This window comes from Pseudopodoces humilis, chromosome 27 (genome assembly GCF_049639895.1).
Source record: "Pseudopodoces humilis isolate 2021_Gansu_Grassland_sample_001 chromosome 27, ASM4963989v1, whole genome shotgun sequence".
Taxonomy (NCBI): domain Eukaryota; kingdom Metazoa; phylum Chordata; class Aves; order Passeriformes; family Paridae; genus Pseudopodoces; species Pseudopodoces humilis.
This window is the reverse complement of record NC_142226.1, coordinates 1,882,981-1,903,707: the sequence shown is the minus strand read 5'-3', so window position 1 is coordinate 1,903,707 and position 20,727 is coordinate 1,882,981. Positions and strand designations below refer to the sequence as shown.

Below are 20,727 nucleotides of genomic sequence, written 5' to 3'. Positions count from 1 at the left end.
TGCTATTTTTTGAAAAAAACACATTATAAACAGCAATTGACATCTGAGCCCAGCATCAGCCACTGCACAGCCCCAGGTCCTTGGCTTGTCCCAAGCTATGTCTTGCAGTCCTGGGGGCCTCTCCTGGTGTAATTCCATAAGTACACACTTCACCTGGCCACTCACCTGCTCTGCACTGGAAGCTATTCTTGCTCTCCTGATGAGCCCCAGGAGATCTCATCTCCACCCCAAGTCCTGTCCCAGGCCTGCTGGCACAGGGGCTGATGTGTTGGTACCTCAGTGTCCATGGGGTACCTCACATCAAGCTCTTGGGCTGGATGCTGCACCCTTTATTTATTTATGAATTTCCAAACCAGGGAGGAGGGTTTACAGTGGTAACTCAAGTTCTGCAAGGCCAAATGTTCCTGGACACTACTACCAATTTCTTTAGTTCATTAATTCAGCTGCAAAGTAGTCTCCACTTGGTTCCCATCTCTGCATTAGCAGTGCAGAGAGCTTCAGATTATTATGCAAGTTTCCTCCCTTTTAATCCTTCATTTAATACAGATGAACACACCCAGACTGAGTGTCAGACCCCAGAGGGAACACCTTCACCTCTTCCAGCTATTTCTGCCTGTAGTGGGTGAGCAGCTGGCACACGAGCTGTGAACTTCAGCCTTCTGTCAACACTGCAGTGCAAGTGCACCTGCCCCAGCTGCTGCTGCTGCACTGGGAAAAAACTTATGTATGCCCTAAATATCACTGAACTCAGCAAAGCTGGGGAGTTCCTCTCAACCCTACACTGCAGGCCCTGTGGTTACCTGTGTCTAGTTTGCTGTTTGCCATTCAGCTCTCCCCAGAGAGCCCAGGGCTCTCAGATCCAGTGCCAGGGCATGGTGCCCTCAGCCTGCACAAGGAGGAGCAGGCTGAGCAATGAGAGCAGCAGAACTGGGCTCTGGGTACAACTTACGAAGAGGATTAGGCCAGAACCAGATAAAACTCAACTTGGAAAACAAAAGCTACCACTGTTCAAAATCCACTGTTGAGTGTTGCTCGTGTACCAAAGTGCAGCACGAGGCAGCAGAGCAGGTGACAAGCAAAGCAGCTGGGGCAGCTTTAGGAGCTGCAGCCCAAGGACAAGGCCTGCAGGGAGCAGGGCACTTTGCCACAGCAGGATCCTCCCCTGAGCTACAGCACAATGGGCAGCTGTACCAGTGCAGACTGGAACAAACACACTACACTCTCCAACCTGGCAAAAACTGCATTTAATTTACAACATAGTAAAGGTTACAGGTAAAAAGCTCAACAGAAGTGTGAAAAGGCCTATTACATATTACACAAGTGTACAAATGTCTGTACAAAGCCCCTCGATGTTCCTGTCCCCTCCTGGCCAGCTGTGGCCCCTAAGCTCTGAAATAATAAGAGCTGGTTCAGAGTCTGGGAGGAGAAGAGCTTTAAAAAACAACGAGCAGTGAAGTTTTCCTTGTCAAGAAAAATCTTGCAAAGAGTCACTTGCAAAAAAAAAAATCCCAAAAACCCCCAAACCCAACCCTCTTCCCCCCAAAATAAAACAAACAAACAAACAAAAAAACCCAAAACAGAAAGGAAAATAAGGAAACCTGCTCAACTTTTGTTTGTCCTGACTAGTCTTACCCTAAAGAGTTGCCTTCAGAAAGCAACTGGCTGGGAAATGAAAATCCTATAGGCCAGACTAAAGAGAGGAAGATTTTGAGTCATTGTGGGAGCACTGGGAAGCAGAACAAATGCCCAACGGCTGAATCATCAATGGCAACTTAAACACAGAGCAGCGCAGCTGGATCATGGAGCAGGTGCTAAATCCACACATGGAACAGTCTGAGCTGGATGTGATGGTGTGGGGAGGGAAGAGAAAAGGCTGCCTGCTGGCACCTCAGGGACATGATAGAAGCAATCACTGCGGAACAGAACTCACAGAGATTTTGGGGCATCTGTCTGAAAATGGGTCAGGTGCATCCAGCATCCCAGCTCAGTGGAACACAACCCTGATCCTGCACCATCCAGCATCCCAGCTCACTGGCACATAGACCTGATCCAGCATCCCAGCTCACTGGAACACAGTCCTGATCCTGCACCATCCAGCATCCCAGCTCAGTGGAACACAGCCCTGATCCACCATCCCAGCTCACTGGAACACAACCCTGATCCTGCACCATCCCAGCTCACTGGAACACAGCCTGATCCAGCAACCTGGCACTAGTTCCCCAAGTAGCTGCAGTCCTGCACACAGTGAACAGCCAGGTACATGCTCTCATTTTGGTGCACATTTCCTGGATCCCCCAAACACTAAAGGAATGTGACTTGTGGCTGAACTGCTTTAGAGTGTGTACAAAAATCCAGAGTAAACACAATAATAGAGCTCTGGCCTTATCTTGTGTAAAGTACAGCCGCAATATGTCTGAGTATGTGTATCACTTTCAAATTTAAACCTAAGGAATTAAAGGGCTTGAGCAACAACCCAAGTCCACTGAGAATCCCTATTCTGGCGCTCTGCAGCACTCAAGTCTCACCTGCAGTTCCCAGCAGCCAAAATATTTGTGTGTGTGGAACGTGCTAGTCCTTCCAGCTCTCTGTCTTGTTGAATCTCATACAATCTAAACTTTAAAGTTCCATTTGCAAATAAAAATGAAACTATTTAAGTTACATGGGCCACCAAGTCTAAAAGAAACTCCACTGTGTTACACCCCGAGTTATCCAGGGGAGTCACCACACAGTGCCTGATCCTCGGATGCTCCAACGGTTTGCAGCCTGTATCCATCCCACAGACCCCATTCTGCAGCACTGGATAAAGCTAAGGAACCCACCTGTTGCTCATCCATCTCAACTCATGACTTGTGGGATGATCTAGTGTTTTATAAGGAAATTAAAAGCAGCTGTAGCCAAACTAAAAATAATAATAATAATAATAAAAAAAGAGAATGTCCCACATTAGTGGAGTTTTGCAAATATAAAAAATAAAAGCTGACCTATATTCTGCAAGTTTTACAACTCCTTCCAATGGGATTCTGCAAGACTTGGCCCCACAAACATTTCCTCTTGACAGAGCTGCCTGCTGTGAGCATGTCCAACAGGAACAGTGTCACCACAAAGAGCTCAACACTGAAATACACGGACCTGCAGGGTCATGCCATAAGTGATAATTAAATTGTGTCACTGCCCCTTGACTTACGGATCCAAACTCAGCATAAAGACCTCTGGGACAGTGGTGGCTAAGAAAAGGCTGTAGGGGTTTTGGTTCAAAAGGAGATGGGAACTGTATTTTTTTTTTAACAGACATATAAAAACATTTGAAGACAGATCTTTAAAGGATATTTCACTCCTCCATTCTTGGTATTACATCTGTTAGGACACCGAAATTTTAAAAAGACGATACCGCACATGAAAAGTTTCTGGAGTTGGTAACTCCTACCCTCCCTCAGCCCGGATCAGATCAGCAGGGACGGGGTCGGCTTCTTGCCCGGCCAGGCCTCCTTGGCATATTTCTTCTTCTTGGGTTCATTCACAGCTTCAGGGTTGAAGACAGCGGGGTTTGGAGCTGGGTTCATGTTCACTGTGGAGGGCACAACTGGAGTCAAGTCCACGTCGGGGGCGAGGTTGGGGTAGGGCATGGGCAGCCCCCCGATGAGCGCGGTGCCGTGGACGCTGTGGGACTGCGACCCCGCCTCGTTGTGGGTGGGGGGCAGCCCCCCGTACAATCCTCCACTGTAGGGGAAGCTCTGCATGCGCCGCGATGCAGACTCGTCCGTGGTCAGCGAGCCCGCGTTCTCCAGGCGCTTCTTCTGTAGACAGAAGTAGTTAAAGAATTACTCACAGTGCGTGAAACCATCGCCATGTTTAAACTGGGTGCCAAGACCATTTCCCCCAAGAGGCACCTAAATCTGCCACATGCAAAGTGCTAACAGACCATGTCCCAGTCTTTGTCCTACAAGGTTTCCTCTGGGTTCCCTTGAAAACCACAATAAACTCTTAGAGGTGCACAGTGCAGGAAGGGATGTGGTGGCTCCGGAGCCAGAGGCAGTGATGGTGTGGAAAGAGGCCTCTAAGGTGTGCACTTAAAGCATAAAAGGAAGGTTTTCCCCCACATAAATATTGAAGGAAAAGGTTTTTCCCCTGGTTCTTTGCCCCACCACATTACTGTACCCCAGTTCTATGTACCCAGCTGGCCTGGGGGCTGTCCCTCCCCTTTTTACCTTATATGTCCTTTCTCTAGAAAGTTCTCCCTTCCCTGCTTCCCCATTGGCCCCAGTTTGCTGCAGAGCTCCGCCCCTGTGATCCCATTGGCTCTCCCTGTCCCTGGCCCCGCCTATGCACCACTTTCCCCTGTTCCTATTGGACCCTGATCCTCAGCTCCACCCCCTCCAGCCCATTTATATCCCTGGCCCCTCCATGGCTCCCTGTCTTTGTTCCTGGACCCCTTCAGTGTGTGGCTGCAATAAACCCCACTGGAACTCCATCCAGAGACCCTTCCTGGCTCTCTGCTGTCACTCAGCTCTCTGTGGTGTGTCTGTGAGTGTGACTGTGTGAAAGCTGACACTCAGGTGTAACTCAGATGAAGCCTGAGCACCTCTTCACCTCCTGTACACTCCTGCCAGTCTCAAGCTTGTCCTGGACAAAAACTGAGTAGAATGTCCTGGCTTGGAACAGACCCACAGGGCTCGCTGAGTCCAACTCCTGGCCCTGCACACAACACCCCTTATCCCACCCTGTGCCTGAGAGCATTAAAACACAAACCTTCCCCCCACCACAGAAAGAAACTGCAACTTCTACATCACTCGAGTTTTTTTCTCCTGATCATTGGAATCTTCTCCTGCAGTCTGGGTTTATGCAATATTATCCTTCTCCACATGATGTTATTTAGTCTATACCAGTAACAAGTGAAATTGCTGTTAAACAGTGGCTTAGCTGCTTTGAGGTTCTACAGATCTCCCTCCTTGCATATTCCAATTAAATAGAATACTGGCAACACACTCATCTTGGAGCAAAGCCTAAACCTTTTTTTTTTTCTTTCTTTTCTCTAGCTTTTTCTAGTACACAAAGTTATAAAATGTCAAACACAGCATTTAAATAAACAAACTCCTTTTTCCCTTCTATTTTCCACATTTCCCACAGTTTTATCTGACACCTGGAACTAACACACTAAATTTCTAGAAAGTGTTTCTTTTTGTGAGGAAAAAAACCAACAGCATTGATCCCATGTGTTATTAAAGAAAAAAGTCAAAGCTGGGTTTGAAGGGAAATGGTCAAATTTGCTAAAAAAGAGAACTGTGAAACACAGACAGGACTTCTGCTTAACAGTGAAACACTTTCCATGTGGGAGCACTCTCAATTCATAAATCATAAAGTGAGTTCATCAATGTAATGTGCCAATGAGAAAGCCAGGAGTCACCCCGTACCTTAACAGGGACCACTGCTGTCTGTACCATGTTCCGGAACCGGCCCACAGATGGGTCCACGTCCTCTGCAAAGCAACAACAGTGATGCCTTCAGTGAGCACATGGGAAAAACAGAACCATGGGAAGAACAAAACCTGTGGGGGTAATGGAATCTATATGAAAAATCTGGAAGAGACCTTCTCCTCCCAAAGCCAGTGCTCCAGCAGCTCCCAGTAAGCACAAGTGGGACCAGATAAAGGGAGAAATATCCAGTGGCTTTGTCTCCAGGTGGCTCATCAGGCATCCTGGCTTTCTCTCAAATGGAGAATGGGAGCAGCTGGATGAGTTTGGGATCAGTTTGGGCTGAAAGCTGCTGCTGACAAGGCACTGCAAGTGCTAAAGGCACAGCAGTTGGTTCCTAAAGTCCTTGGGGGGGCCTTGAAGCAGGAGTCAGAAGCAGTCAGTCTCTTAAAGTCCAGAAAAATTATCTTTTTTTTGTGATGAGAATGACTGGTGTTTGCATTTGGATGTTCTGAGCGCTGAACTGCATCACATTATAAACCAAAATGCTCACTCTGGGTGCCAAAGAAACCGCCTCCACAGTGTATTTCAAAATACCTGCTCATTAATTAGCTGCTCTTATTAACAGGAATATTATCCAAATAAAGTATGATTGATAAGCTAAGAGCAGCAAAGGGAGAAAAAAGGACTAATTTGGAATTGGATACATCTTCAAATGCATCAGTTTGAATGAGGATTAGGGATGACTTGGTTCAGATGTGCAGAGAAGTAGCAAAAACCCTCTGAGCTCGAGACATCCCAGAGGCAATAGGTAAAGAAAGCATTAAAGGACAGGTGAAAAGCAAACAAATTCTGTTCCCACTGAGATTCTAAAGAGGGCAAAAACTGTAAACCACCTTCCTCCTTTTGGACTCATGACATTTCTTCAGAATCTGACAGAGTACTGAACAATGAAGCTGAGTTTGATATCCCCATCCTGCTCAGAGCTTGCAGGTACTTTACAGGCAGAACAGAAGAAACAGAAAGAGGTCACAGACTTCAGTGAGATGTGGCGGCAGCTTTTGTGAAATAGCAGATCCCAAATACTGACTTGCCAAATTAATTTTCTCCTTATCCATATGCACCCATGAGGAATCCCTATGAGCATACTGGAAGGAGGTCCTGAAGGGCATCAGCTGAGGATTAAAGCTCACTCTTTACCTGGATTGATGATCTCATCATCATCACTGAACGTCACTCTGGAGTTCTTCCGTTTTCGCTTTGGCCTCTGGATGTCCAAGTTCCCTTCCTCAATGGTCAGTGTGGAGATCCTTTTGTTGTGGGCTGTATTAAACTCTGTCAGATTCTAATTGCAAATTTACAAACAAAAGAGTTTAAGCAACTAGTGTATGAAGTCCGATTTAATCACACGACTGTGCACATCAGAAGACCACAGGACATTGTTTAGTTTCCACTTCAGACCCCAAGGAACAAGCAGAGGTTCAGGGCTGCAATGAGCTGCCCTGGGAGACTGTGGGGGTCTCTGCAGAGATATTTAGAATGGAGCACAATCTTGGGCAGCCTACTCCAGGTGGCCCTGCTTGAGCTGGTTGATGATTCTGAGAGGTCCTTTCCCACATCTGCAGTCTGAATGCCAGAGACACTGCTCTCCCTCCTCACTAGCTAACTCAGGGAACAGGGCAGCATTCACAGCTATCTGGCAATGGGAACTGAGTGGGAAATCACCCCAAACTGAGGCAATGTCAGCTGGAGAGTCTCTGGCAAACCCTGTAAGATGACCACTGGCATAGTAAGATTGTTAGATCCACGATTGCGAAGCAGCAAGTTAATCACTGCAGATGAGATGGTTTGGACAGCAGAAGACACCTCAAACTGTCTTCAAAACCAAGAAATTAAAACCCTGAACCTAAGGAAGCATTAGCCAGGGAAGTTGTTTAGTGACCATTCCTGTAGGTATTTAAAAGACATTTAGATATTGAACTTAAGGACGTGGTTTAGGGTTTTGTGGGTCTTTTGTGTGACAGACTGAAATGTGTCAATGCCTTAAACAATTGGCCATTTGCAAACACAGTGGGTGCTTTGCTGACATGCATGAAGGAACAGAGAGGCACAGAGGGTGTGGGCACCAGAGGATGACTGTCAAATCAACCCTTGTTTAGCATCAGGCTGGGTTTTGAACCTGATTATGGGAAGAAGCTGATGAGAAGCAGATCCTGTGAGTGCTTTCTATCAGGGCAATGCCCTGCCTTACACAACGGCTCAGGTGTAAAACTATATCCCTCAACTCTGACCACTCCCCCTCTGGGGAAGGTACTGGGACATTCCCATTCCCACCTAGAGCTGAAGGTTTTCTTCCCTCTGATGGGGCATAACTGGCTCAGCTGCACAGATGTGAGAGCCAGGGTCATGTATTGGAAGGGTCATAAACCATCGAAGTTCCCTGACATGCCCCCAGAATAATTTCTGGGCCTTTCACCAGAGGACTGCACGAGATCCACCGTTTGCAACAGACAGTGTAAAACTTCCCTGCCCAGGAGAGGTACCTGGGTGTTCCACCTAAAGCCATTAAACTCTGGTTTGAGGGCTTCTTTCACCTTCATGGATCAAGACTGCAACCATCACTTCACCCAGTGGACATCAAGTCTTGTTGCTGGACCCATGGGTGGTGAGATCTTTCTACTCATATCCTTTCTTTCTTTTTGTTTTATGTTTTCTTAAGTGTTATTTTTATACTTTTATTTTTCTGTATTATTATAGATAATTATAACCAAAATGGATACCTACCTTCCTTCCACTGCAACCTAATGATTCTAAAATAAATCCTATATATAGATATAAATATATATATATGTATATATATATGTATAAACTTTGGTTATTCAGCATTGTTTCACTCCAATCTGTCCCAAGGGATCTATTAACAAGAACCTGAGTTAACCTCATCTTCAGGGGTGGGTTGTAACAGCTTGGCAGTGTTAGATTTATTGACCTGATGATCTTAAAGATCTTTTCTAACCTAAATGATTCCATGACTACACAAATAAGTGGGGAATGCTGTCCTTGCTGGAAATGCCATCAAGGCAGTGTGCCATCATACTCACGTCCAGTTCTGTCTCCTCCTCTGGCAGCCCCAGCAAACCCTTCAGCTCCTCATCCTCACCACCCATCTTCTCGTCCCCTTTCACGGCTGAGGGCAGCGTCTGTGGCTTCTCTCGCAGAGTGTACGCACGGGTGGAGGCTCCAAAGGAAACCGTGGAGTCAATGGGGATCTGTTGGGGTTTGTGAGCTTCCAAACGGATGTGACCCAAGAACGTGCCATGTGCTGAGGACATCAAAACACAGAATAAGTCTGTTGAGCTTGGGATCATGGGATTCCAGTTCAAGTTTGAGAATCTCAGAAACTGTAACAACTGTTACAAGGTACAAGGCACTGAGGTACTGCTGAAAGCATCAGCTACGTAGACCCACCATCTCACAAACTGAGATAACACACACCAGAAGTCCTCAAAAAAATCACTGGAAATAAATTACAAACACCTGTTATTTTCTGTATTCCTCCAGGTCCCAATGTACTATGTCTGGACAGTGCAAAAAAACCACCTGACAGGTTCTAGACCTTGGGAAATGACCCTCAGAAGACAAGGCTTCACTAAAATTGTGACAGGAAGGCCAAGTCACTTTCCTCTTTTCCTTTGGCCTCTTACAAGTTAGAAATGTTTGAAACGCTCAGTGAGGCAGCTGTAGGCTGACTGAAGCAAACATTCCTTTGCCCTAACCCTTGTCTTTCCCTATGATGCAAATTCAAATTATATCCATTTGCCCACAGAGCAGACAACAATGGAAAAGGAAAAAGTGTCTCAGGTTCAGAATGTTTTAAGCTCTGAAGTATAGCTCTTCTGTCTGGTTAAATGCCACACTACTTACTGCTGTTCAGATCTATGAGGAAAACCCTCTTGAGATGTTTGTGATAGACCAAGGCAGCATGGACCCGAGAGCAAGACTGGTGGTCAATGGTAAAATCACACAGATCAGGATTTCTCCCAAAGAGATAGTATTTCTTCTCATCAATGATGAGTTTCTGAGGTAGAATATTAAACAGAGAAGCATATTAGACTCCTAGAATCTTTTGGATCTTCCTGAAAAAAATTCAAGAACATGAATCAATAGAACAAATTCAAAACAAAGCAGCAACAGCTCATCAATATTTCAGTTTAGTCTGGCACTGTTAAATACATAAACTCAAGTCTGCTCTTTATAAAATCAGAACAGCTGAATATGGGAGAGTCCCAATTATTCCCTTCTTTAGCCAATACTGGACAGTCTGGGAAGGACAGTCACTCTTCAAAGCATTAGACTACCTCCTAAAGGAAATTTTCTCTGCCATCTGCTCCCAGAGATTTTAACACATTCCTCGATGGATGACAAATCAAACCATTTCTCATTCTCACCCACAATGGAAACCAAAAGCATCCTGTAAATTTTCATCTGCACCTGTTACACACAACCAATACTGCCCTGACTGGGCAGCACTTCTAAGAGATTTTGCAAAGACACAAATTCATGCATGTACCGCAACAAATCATCAACAGAGAAGATAATTTTATTGTCTTTAATTCAAGATAATATTTTATTGTCTTTAATTCAAGATAACGTTTCCAAAATGTGCTGTGCCTCTGAGCTATAACCCAGTGTCTTCCTTCACACACTGAGCTTAAACACTGCATGGCTTGTTTTGCTGTTGCACTTTGCAGACCCAGCAATCACAGGGTGACCCTCAGGCCTCTGCACGAGGCTGGGACACTGATGGCTCGGTTAGTATCAAGTGCTCAGTAACTCACAGGATTTAACAGTGGTTTTCCTTGGTTATCAATGGTTACTGCTGGATACCAGAAAAGACAAACCTGCAAAACCTGTATAGAATGGGGAAACACAAGGATCACATCCAAGCGCTGTTTGCCTCAGCGCTACGGGATCTTGTGAGTGTCTTTAAATCAGTGGAAGTTGTTGGCAATGGAACCTATGAGCAGCAGTTTTTGTTCTAGTCAGAGGAGGAGGTGAGAACATGTGAGGGAAAACAACATGGCAGCACCAAGAGTGGAGAAGGAGGGGAGGAGGTGCCAGAGCTGAGGTTCCTCTGCAGGCTGTGGTGAAACAAACTCCCCCTGCAATGCAGAAGTCCATGGGGGATCCAGAGATCCACTCACAGCCTATGGGGATCCATGGGGGATCCAGAGATCCACTCAGCTTGTGGGGATCCATGGGGGATCCAGAGATCCACTCACAGCCTATGGGGATCCATGGGGGATCCAGAGATCCACTCAGCTTGTGGGGATCCATGGGGGATCCAGAGATCCACTCAGCTCGTGGGGATCCACAGGGGATCCAGAGATCCACTCGCAGCCTGTGGGGATCCACAGGGGATTGAGAGATCCATGCACAGCCCGTGGGGGAAGTGCCCATGATGGAGTGGGTGGATGCCACAGAAAGCTGTGATCTAGTGGGAGACCCGAATGGAGAGAGAGGACTCTTGCTTCCGAACTAGAGCAGCCTAGCCTTAAAAGACTGGACCCCATGGACCCACGTGTAACCCACACCACAACAGTTTCAGGATGACTGTTGCCCATGGAAGGGACCCCATGGCACAGCACAGAAAAGACTCCTCTCCCTGAGCAAACAGAAGTAGATCTGGAGCGATGAACTGACCAAAACTCTCATGCCCTGTCTCCCTGTGCTGTTGGTAGGAAAGAGAGAGGGGCTAGGAGGGAAAAAAAGGTGTTTTAAAGGCTTAATGTACTTCTTGTTATCCTCTTCTGACTCTGCTAATAATAAATTCACTTTATACCTTTAAATTTGAACCTGTTTTGCCCTTAGAGTGTTTATTTTCTTCCAATCCTTATCGCAACTCATGAGCCTTTCAATAGCTTTTTTCCCCTCTCCTCTGCCCAACTGTAGCAGAAGAGGATAAGTGAATGACTTTTGTGGGAACCTGGCCTTTGGCCAGTGTCAAACCACTACACCCAGAAACATTCTCCACAGCTGAAACACTGTTTGGGTTGTCTCTGTCAACAATGGTAAAGACTTTATTTATTACTTTCAGTGTGATCTAAGACAAAATATGAAATCGAAAATGAGGTGGTGCTGTAATAAAAATAACTCGCTGTATCTGTGCTGATCACAACACTTCAAAGATCCTGAATGTGGGAGGAAAAATCAACTCAAACTGTATTTCATGCTGTAGGACAGAGCAGCACTCTTGCAAAATACAGGATACTGCAAAATCTGACTGTAATGCAAAATAAAAAAAAATGACTGACCAGAGAGGTTTCTCAAACAAGCAGTACAAAGGGAAGAGGTTTAACTGATGGAAGCTTTGCATGGCATGAGGCTGCCTTGCACAGGCAAGGGAAAAGTCACTTCATTCATTGTTTCAGAGCAAAACAAACTGATTTGAAAATAATGAATACATGAGAGAAAGGAAATATTAATGAATAAGTGTGGAAAATGACAGGGAATGTTCTGCTGCTGGTGCCTATGTACATGAGACACAAAATCCGTCAAATCCTACTTCCATACCTCAATGAGTTTGTCTCCTTTGACTACGTCCAGGTGTAAGCCAGGTGGTGGTTTCCCTGCCCTGGAAAATAAAGGAAAAATATAGTATCAAAACATTTAATAAAAATTTTATTTGTATTAGAGCTGCTTGAGCTACAGACTAAACCTACATGAATGTAAGCAGAAGTATTTTGGGGAAAACATGAAAATCCCATAATTTTCTTTTCCTTCCTGCCAATTCCTTCTGACAACACATAAAGCAAGATTTTTTTATGGCAGGAGTGAAGGTAACAGGACATGAAGCATCTCAGGCTTTACCTTTCTGGGTGAAAACCGTCTGATTTATGCAATAAACAGAGCAAGTCCTGAGAGCACATGGTATGAGGCAGGAAGAGACCAACAGCTAGACATGGGACTGTTTGCTGAAGAGCTCTGTTTTCTCATGTGCCCCTCAAAACAGCCCATCTCTACCCTTGGCTGCTGAGATATCTCAGAATCTGCATCTCTAGTACTTCCTCCCAGATAACATCTCTGCTGCTTGTCTCTAAGGCAGGACCAGCTTTCCAGGCAGCAGCAGTGACCTAATTCTTGGCTGCACCGCTGCCCTGCTGAGGAACTCTGCAGAGATCATGTTCCCATTCTGCTCGGTGCAGTCCATGTCATAGTTCAGGCTGCCCAAATTAGATACTTGAAAAGCCTTTTAATGAAAAAAGTAGAAAGTTTTTTCAGTTTTATATTCAAAACTAGTATCTCGAGGATCAGAAGTAATGCCTGGATTTGGAAGTATCAGTCACTCTTCACATGCTCTGCCCCATCAGACCTCTCACCTCATGGATCAAGGAGTAAAACATGAAAGGAAATCTCTTGCAATAATCTCCTAGTAGAAAGTTTGTTAGAAAGCTGGCCTTATGCTGTTACAAGAGAGCAGTTTATTCCCATCTTATGTCCAAGGTTAAAAAAGTCCTTTTCCAGTAAACGAAGTGCTAAAATAGCCACTAGACTAATTTTCCTACACTGTTCTGAAGACATCAGCAGATTGTCCTGGCTCAGAGTGCTTAGCACTGCCCCAAGGCCAACGCTCTCCTATCACAGCCTGGCTCCAGCACAAGTGCTTGTATTTGAAATGAGAAACAAGCAGTTTCTTCTGTACCCTCCAGATGGTGCATCAGAGTCCCCAGTGCCTCCCCAGGGCAGCGTCCTGCAAGTGACCTGAAAACAGCACTTGCAAAGGCACTGATTGTGATGGTCACTATTTGAGTGAGTTTGACTGAGACACAGGATGCTCTGAGTGCCTCCTGAATCGCCAGAGCTCCCAGGGAGGATGTGAAGAGAATTCCAGAGAATTAACAGAGCTGACTGGCAAGGAGAACATGAGCATTACCAGTATCATTAAAGAAACTCTTTGGATCAGAGAAAAGATGAGAGGATATACCACACTAGAGCTTTTCGTCTCTATCAGTGAGTCCAAGTAACTCAAAAAAGTGTCAGAAAATAAAGAACTGATAAATGGAGTGACAAACTGTAAACCCCAGGCAGGCAGAGAACTCAAATACCAATTTTCTACACTTAACAGTTCAGCAACCTATTGCTTAAACCACAGTCAGTCAGAAATGCAGATATCAACTGATGCTGCTAATTTTAAAGTGTATTTCAGGAGTGATCTGGAAATAACATACAACAAAGTCAGGGTGCTCTTAGAAGCATTCTTCTTGTTAAACTTCCACTTGTAAACAACAGTTTAAAAAGCTGTTCAGACAGCTTTCAGCTTAAAAAGTGGTTCAGACTGTATGATTACAGACATTTCCTGAATTAAAAAAAAATGCACTGTGTTTTCTGGAAGATTTCTGATGAGAAATGTACCTGCTTCAACTGAACAAAGCATTCCACTTGGATTGAAGCATTTGCCCAACTTCACCTTGGCACTGTGCACCTTTTCTTGTTATAATGCAGTTCCACACAGAACTAGGTTTTACTGGCTTGTTTTGGTTCCCTTGGTTACTTACTCAGGAACAAAATCTCCATGGAATACAGTGAAATTAGGAAACTGTATAAAAATTTAATTCTTGAGAGCAAGGCCATGAATATTCTATTAGAGAGAACTTCAGGTTTTATGCCATCAAAAATTAATTCAAATGACACTGAATTAAATAGGAAAATTAGTATTAAGTAGTGAGCAACAATGGAACAATTGTTTCATAAGATTATTCCTATCTTTTCAGAGTGGGAACAGATATACTGAAAGTGTAATTTACTTGCAGAAATCAGAGGAAGACAGGACTGTAACATTTATGTCTACCAGGAAAACATTCTTATTCTGACAGCTTCATTTCCATATAATTTTTCATCACATCCTTTAATTTTCATTCTAATTTTTCTTATTCTTTCCCTTCAGTTATAAAAAATATTCCCTTTCTAAGTAAAGGTAAGCTTCATCAAGTACAAGTAACACAGACTATGCATTTTCATGAACACCTGTTACAACAGCACTGACACTTCTTTACCTCTCACACACAATCCCAGAATGGTTTAGGTTGAAAGGGACCTTATAGATCATCTCACTCCACCCCTGCCATGGGCAGGGGCACATTTCACTATCCCAGGCTGCTCCAAGCCCCATCCAACCTGGCCCTGGACAGTTCCAGGGATGCAGGGGCAGCCACAGCTTCTCTGGCCTCCCCACCCTCCCAGGGAACAATTCCTTCCCAACATCCCATCTAGCCCTGCCCTCTGGCAGTGAGAAGCCATTCCCTGTGTCCTGTCCTTCCATCCCCTGTCCAAAGTCCCCCCTTAGGCCCTGGAAGGGGCTTTGAGGTCTCCTTGCAGCCTTCTCAAAGTGAGCACCCCCAGCTCTCCCAGCCTGTATACTTCAGCCCTTGGAGCATCTCCATGGCCTCCTCTGGACTGGCTCCTACAGCTCCCTGTGCTGGGGGTGGCTCTGCAGGTGTGGTCTCACCTTAGAGGGGCAGAATCCCCCCCTCCCCTGCTGCCCAGGCTGGAGGATGAGCTCAGGACACAGGGGGGTGGCTCTGGGTGCCAGCACACACAGGTGGGACATGCTGAGTTCCTCATCAAGCAGCACCACCAAATCCTTCTCCTAAGGGCTGCTGTCCATCCATTCTGCACCCAGCCTGTACGAGTGCTTGGGACTGCCCCAAATTATTAGCCATCAGGTACAGTAGCAGTGTTTTCATTGGTTTTTGAGCAGTTTTGTGTTACTGGGGACTGATGGTCATCCTGTGCTCAGACTACATACTTGTGTATCTGTTATTTTATTTCTGAAGATAAACTTGTGTCTTTTTACTTCTGAATAGTTACTTTCTGGCTTGGAGAAGTTCTTGTTCTTAGTCTCCATTTTCTACCATACACCTCTGCATTTTATGTTGTTTTTACTGTCATGGTATTCATATTATATCAAAAGGACTGGATCATTATCTGGTCTCTATGCTGATCACACTTATGTCACTAACAAGTATTGTTATCACTTTTGTAAAGGTAATTAATAAAAATCCCTAACACTAATAGGGTCAGATCACAGACTATATTCAACTGCTATTACTTCAATTCCTTATAAATACATAGCTTTTTTCTGAATCCTCTGTTGCTTCCTAAAATGGTAATTTCCTGTGTGTGATGGTCCACCTGACAGCCTTTGGCAGACACAGCACCTCTTTTGCTGCCTTGAATAATTAGTCCCTTCCCGTCATGGCCAGGCAGCTGAACATGATGATGCTTGGGATTTCCCACAGCAGCTGCATCCATGGATTTGCTGGCCTTAGAGAAGACATCAACTGCTTACAATGATCAGCACTTAAATATTTACAAGAGATACCACTGAATAAAACTGGGTTCCAGCATAGGTTTTTAAAATATTTAAATACCTACAAGCAAAGAAATCTTTCCTCTGTACTAGAAACAGAAAATTTGGTTTCTTTGCTTTCTTTACCTCATGCTCCACAGGCCAGGCCATGTCTCTGTAACAAACCCTTTCAGAGAAGGAGGACAAGGGCATTATCACTTTGGAATGTGCCAAGTAAGAGAACTGAAATTTTACTAATCAGGATCTCTTCCACAGTGCAGATTCAATGCTGACATGCCAACAGAGTTACAGTATCTATATCCAGCTGAAACTCAGCAGCCTGACTGAAGTAAGTCACTACAAGAAATTTGGAGTTGTTGCTATTAAGGACATAGACAGGACAGCCATATTTCTATTGTGTTAGTTTAAAATTAGGTCAAACTATTTGGGTTTCTAAACTTGGACTCAGAACCTAAATTTAGCCACTTCCTAAAAATCTTGGCCTCTGTGACTAGTGTACACACCTTCATGTCCAGCTTCAAGGACAGGGTGGAATTTGCAGAACTCTGGAGCTCAGAGTAAATCTGTGTAAAAGCATTGCCAGGAATCTCCAGTTCTTGGCCAAAGAAACTGAAGAGAAACAATTGCTGCTTTTGAACAAACTATTCCTAAAGTATGTTCATTCCAGAACAAACCTGACATTCCCACTACTGGTGTGTCAAAGAGAGTAAAGAAAGAGTCACAATTCCAAACACGAGTTACACTAGGACAAAAGGACAGGCAGGCAGTATCCATCAGATAATCTGTTTGCAAAAGTCTTAAACTAAGACATGTAATTATCTAAAGACATTTTCTGATCTCATGGAATAGCTAAATTTTAAACTACAGGAATGTATTACCTAATAATTTATAACTAATAATTAGTAATTATAGCATTTTAATAATATATAGTATTATAATAATAATAATACCTAATGATTTTAAACTACAGGAATATATTACCCTTTATGCCAACTGTAAATGCACAGCCCAAATCTTGGCTAATGTGTACAGAGGAGTTACAGTACATGCATAAACACATTCTGGCATCAGCAAGTACTATTCAGGTGGCAACCACTGTTTTTCATCTGTCTTAAGTTTAGTTGCCAGAAACAGAAGGAAAGAGTAAGTATTGTATGGATTATGAAGAAGCAACCCATAACAGTGCAAAAACTAAATCAAAACCACAATTTAAATGGGATGAAAACTGGGAATTACAGTGCAGAAGGCTTTTCTGGAAATGGGACACTCAGATGCTATCCAAGTTAAGGAAGAACAGGGACAATGGTAGAGGCAAACCTCAAAAGCATGAGCAACAACTTAAAGGCAAGGAAAAAAGCTACTCCTTTTGATTATATCTAAGATGTATTTCTCACATGATTGGTGTTCACAGGCTCCAGCCAGCTTTCCTTAGAAACAGGAAAATAAACAGGTAAAGACTGTGATTTTGATTTTAATAGAGGTCGAGGAGACTGAAGAAAATTCACTACAGAAGAATCTGCTTCTGACTGTGAAGACCCTCTGCAACTCCATGCTTCTGGTTTCCTAAAGCACTTGGAATGAAGCCCTACAATGCTGCCTGCACAGCAGGAGACTTCTTGGTGCTTGTGTAAGACCAGCTTCCTGCAGGGTACCTTTAAACCCTCTTAAGTCAGAGCTTTGACACCACTATTGGTCCTGCAAACCACCTCCACCCTGGAGAACTCTACCTGGGAAAGGCCCATCACTGATTCCACATGTGCACTCTCTGGCTGGCTCTGAAAGGAACAAATACTTTGAAACCATGAGCTGGAATCTGCAGCTCAGTAAATGTCAGCAGAAGGCATCCAGAGCTTGAGCATGAAATATACTCTACTTGTTTTGCAGAAGAGAAAATAACCAGAAATAGATAAATCCACCTGGTAGGAGGGCTCCTGACTTCCATGGGATGAGGCCATGGTTATCAGCAGTCAGGATCAACCAACACTTCCCATTTTGGGTTCACTATCCAGCAGAACACAACCACTGTGACTGGAAGCTCTCCAGACTGGCTTCCTGCTAGTTCACTTTTTTATTTTTACTCCTATGAAACAGCTTTTGGGTTTCAAAAGAAGCATTAAGGAAATACACAAAGCTTTCACTGGTGTTAGCTGCCATGTCTGCATGTGCCAATTGGACAAGATCAAATTGTCTGAGGAACTCCTTTACTTCACAGGTACAAACAAACAAATTGCCCAACTTGGTCCCTAAAACCATTAACAGTGTGCAAACATACAACAGAGTCCAAGAGAAAATAAAAACTTTCCTTACAATGCATAAGGAAGGAGTCCAGACAGGAACTTTGCTGTACCAGAACTATTAATAATTAATAGTTTCCAGAACTATTTTGGAATATTACTGTAAAAGGATATTCAGATTGCAATAAGTGAATTACAAAATAATCTTGAAAATGTGAGAACAGAACAAGACCTGGCACCCAGAGATGCCCCCCTTACCCCTGGGTTTGGATCATCTCCCAGATCCCACCTCATTTCTCATCCAGCACAACAGATTGTGCTTCAGAATCAAAGCAGGGCAGGAACACAGGGAAACACTGTCTGACCCTGCCCTGCTGCAGCTAAAGACACAAACTGGTACCTGAAGAGGCCCTCACAGTTACAGGTGTTATAGTTCTCTCCTCCAGATGGGATTTCTTTAGGAATTCCTCTGCAATAGCATGCAAGCCGCTGAGACTGAGCATTTTACAAGCTGTACTTCCCCAGCTCCTCCATCTACAGCTTTCAAAGGTACAAGACTTCCCAATTTACCATGGAATATAACAAATATTGTGATCACCATTGTATAAAAACACTAGGAAAAAAAAAAATGGATGATATTTCACATTTCAAGTTGAATATCCAGAAAAATTTTTGGCTTTATCTCGTTTATTGTGTCATAATCTTATGGAACACCATCCTGTCTCATGTAGATGTTTATTACTGTGTATGTTCAGCACAAATAAGACCCTATAATACCTGAGGAATTACCTTTCATGAGAGGGTTAAATGGCTTTACCAATTAAAGCAGGCAATTAAAAACAAGGTGTAAATTAAACCGCAGTCAAGCACTGAGAGGTAAAACACAGCTGAGTGATCAGGGGCAGCCTGAGCTCTGCAGGGACAGGCAGGGCTGGACACAGAACTGCTCCAGTTCTCAGGTGCGATTTAAAATACAGCGGTGCCCATCCCAATGCTCTGGCACCCAGAGAAGGCAGCAGAGCCAAGATCTCTTCAGTGATGCATCAAAACACTCAGAACAAACGAACAAGGGTACCCTGGTGCAAAGCTCTCCTCAGGCAGAAGGAGAGGAAGGATTCCACATTTCCAGGGATTCCTTCCAACGGGGGCTTTCCCACGACTCTACCCCAGCCAAAGGCACGGTCGCGATGCTTCTTCTCCAACACTGCACTCAGCCCCGACTTCTTAACTCAAGCTAATAAAAACCCCAGGCTAGTTTCAAGCTGACAGATTTCCCGTACCGGATACATCCCCTGAGGAGGGTATTTAATTTCTACCACACCACGTATTCTGTCTGAGCTCTTGGGAAAAGCCCCGACACCCCAGAGAGGGCCCGGGGCCCCCGCTGCGCTGGCGATGGCGGCACCCGCAGAGCCGCGCCCGAACCCGGGCCCGGACCCCGTGGCCCGGCCAGCCCTCTGCGGCCCCGGGGAGCGCAGTCCCGCGCCCCTCATCCCCCTCGGCCGCCCCGGCGCTCACCAGCTCGGGCACTCGAACAGGGACCCGCCGCCCGCCGGGGCCGCGCTCGCCGCCATCTTGGCTCTGCCCCATTCAGCCGGCGCGGGGCACCATGGGAGGCGGGGTCGGCGCGCGGCGATCCCGGCGTGCCCCGCGCGGCGCCGGCGGGGACTGGGCGGGACCTAACGGTGCCACGCCCCCAGGGGCTGGCCCCGCCCCCGCCCGGCCCTGGCGCGGGAACTGCCGGCAGCACGGGTACCGCCTCTGGAACGCGGGGACAGCGCCGGTACCGCCTCCGGAACGCGGGGACAGCGCCGGTACCGCCTCCGGAACGCGGGGACAGCGCCGGTACCGCCTCTGGAACGCGGGGACAGCGCCGGTACCAGCCCCGGTATCAGCCCTGGAACGCGGGGACAGCCCCGGCAGCAGCCCCGGGACGCGGGGACAGCGCCTCTGTCCGAGCAGAGAGAGCCCAGGGCACGGCCCGGTAGGAGCACACCGGTGGGAGCGAGCAGCCGCCTCTCTCCCGTGTATCCCCGGCCACCGCAGCTGCCCCAGGGCTGTGCCCGGAGCCCGCAGCCCGAGCGCAGGCACAGCCCCGGCTCTCACGGCGAGCCAGGCTCCCCGGAACGCTCCCAGAAACTCCCGGAGGAGCAGAACACACATCCGAGAGCCAGGCACACCGTGCCCGAACACTGCAGCGACCGCCACGGGTTTTTTTTTTCAAGTTTTCATGCTCAGGAACATTATTCAAGACTGTTAAAAATAATGTCTGCAGCAGCTCTACTGGCACGATCAACGATGTGCAGAGGAGAAAGGAGTCAAGCAGTTACAGAAACCCTGAGCTCAGCAAGCTGTACCCGTGCCCTCAATTCCAGTTTCCAGAGGACTAAAACAGGTTAGAAGGATGGAGTCCGCAAATAATGCTCCGTTTTAGGTCTGGTGAAGATATGGCAGTGTGATACCCAAAGGACTCTGCCTGACAGCAAGCATGCACAAATCAGTAGCTTCTACCATTTCCAAGGAAAACTTTAAAAAAGGAGCAGAACAACACAGAGTTCCCTTGCTTTCAAGGCAGATTTTTCACTACAGGCTCACCAATGGTTCCAAGTTCTAGCACAAGGAAGATAGTCAGAGCTGACCCAATGCTGCTCTGAGGTATGAGATTAATTTTTCTGGGATCAGGTATTGTACAGGACTCTGCACAGAAGTATTGTAT

The 20,727-nt window shown here is 45.7% G+C and overlaps 1 protein-coding gene and 1 non-coding gene across 3 annotated transcripts; both read right to left on the bottom strand.

The window, feature by feature from the left end:
• Positions 1-1,229: 1,229 nt before the first annotated feature.
• On the bottom strand, positions 1,230-19,638 carry PPP1R8 (protein phosphatase 1 regulatory subunit 8). 2 transcript variants are annotated; one of them, XM_005529872.3, is made up of 7 exons: positions 19,530-19,638; positions 11,982-12,042; positions 9,333-9,486; positions 8,510-8,730; positions 6,609-6,753; positions 5,409-5,473; positions 1,230-3,794 (listed from the first exon to the last, which is right to left on the bottom strand). In XM_005529872.3, the coding sequence occupies exons 1-7, from the start codon at positions 19,583-19,585 to the stop codon at positions 3,441-3,443; spliced, it is 1,056 nt and encodes a 351-aa protein (XP_005529929.2). In that variant the 5' UTR covers positions 19,586-19,638; the 3' UTR covers positions 1,230-3,440. The 2 variants fall into 2 exon arrangements, with proteins under 2 accessions (XP_005529929.2, XP_087923575.1); XM_088067449.1 differs by lacking the exons at positions 6,609-6,753; positions 8,510-8,730; positions 9,333-9,486; positions 11,982-12,042; positions 19,530-19,638 and adding an exon at positions 5,585-5,932.
• Positions 10,072-10,236, bottom strand: LOC148182525 (small Cajal body-specific RNA 1). Its single transcript, XR_015774612.1, has one exon.
• Positions 19,639-20,727: the final 1,089 nt, after the last annotated feature.

Excerpts from the sequence above, each read along its gene's own strand:
- PPP1R8 (XM_005529872.3), bottom strand. The coding sequence starts at position 19,585 with ATGGCGGCGAGCGCGGCCCCGGCGGGCGGCGGGTCCCTGTTCGAGTGC. Across the intron at positions 6,754-8,509 it reads AGGAGGAGACAGAACTGGAC|AATCTGACAGAGTTTAATAC; the intron begins GTGAGTATGATG and ends ATTTGCAATTAG. Across the intron at positions 3,795-5,408 it reads CAGCAGTGGTCCCTGTTAAG|AAGAAGCGCCTGGAGAACGC; the intron begins GTACGGGGTGAC and ends TTCTGTCTACAG.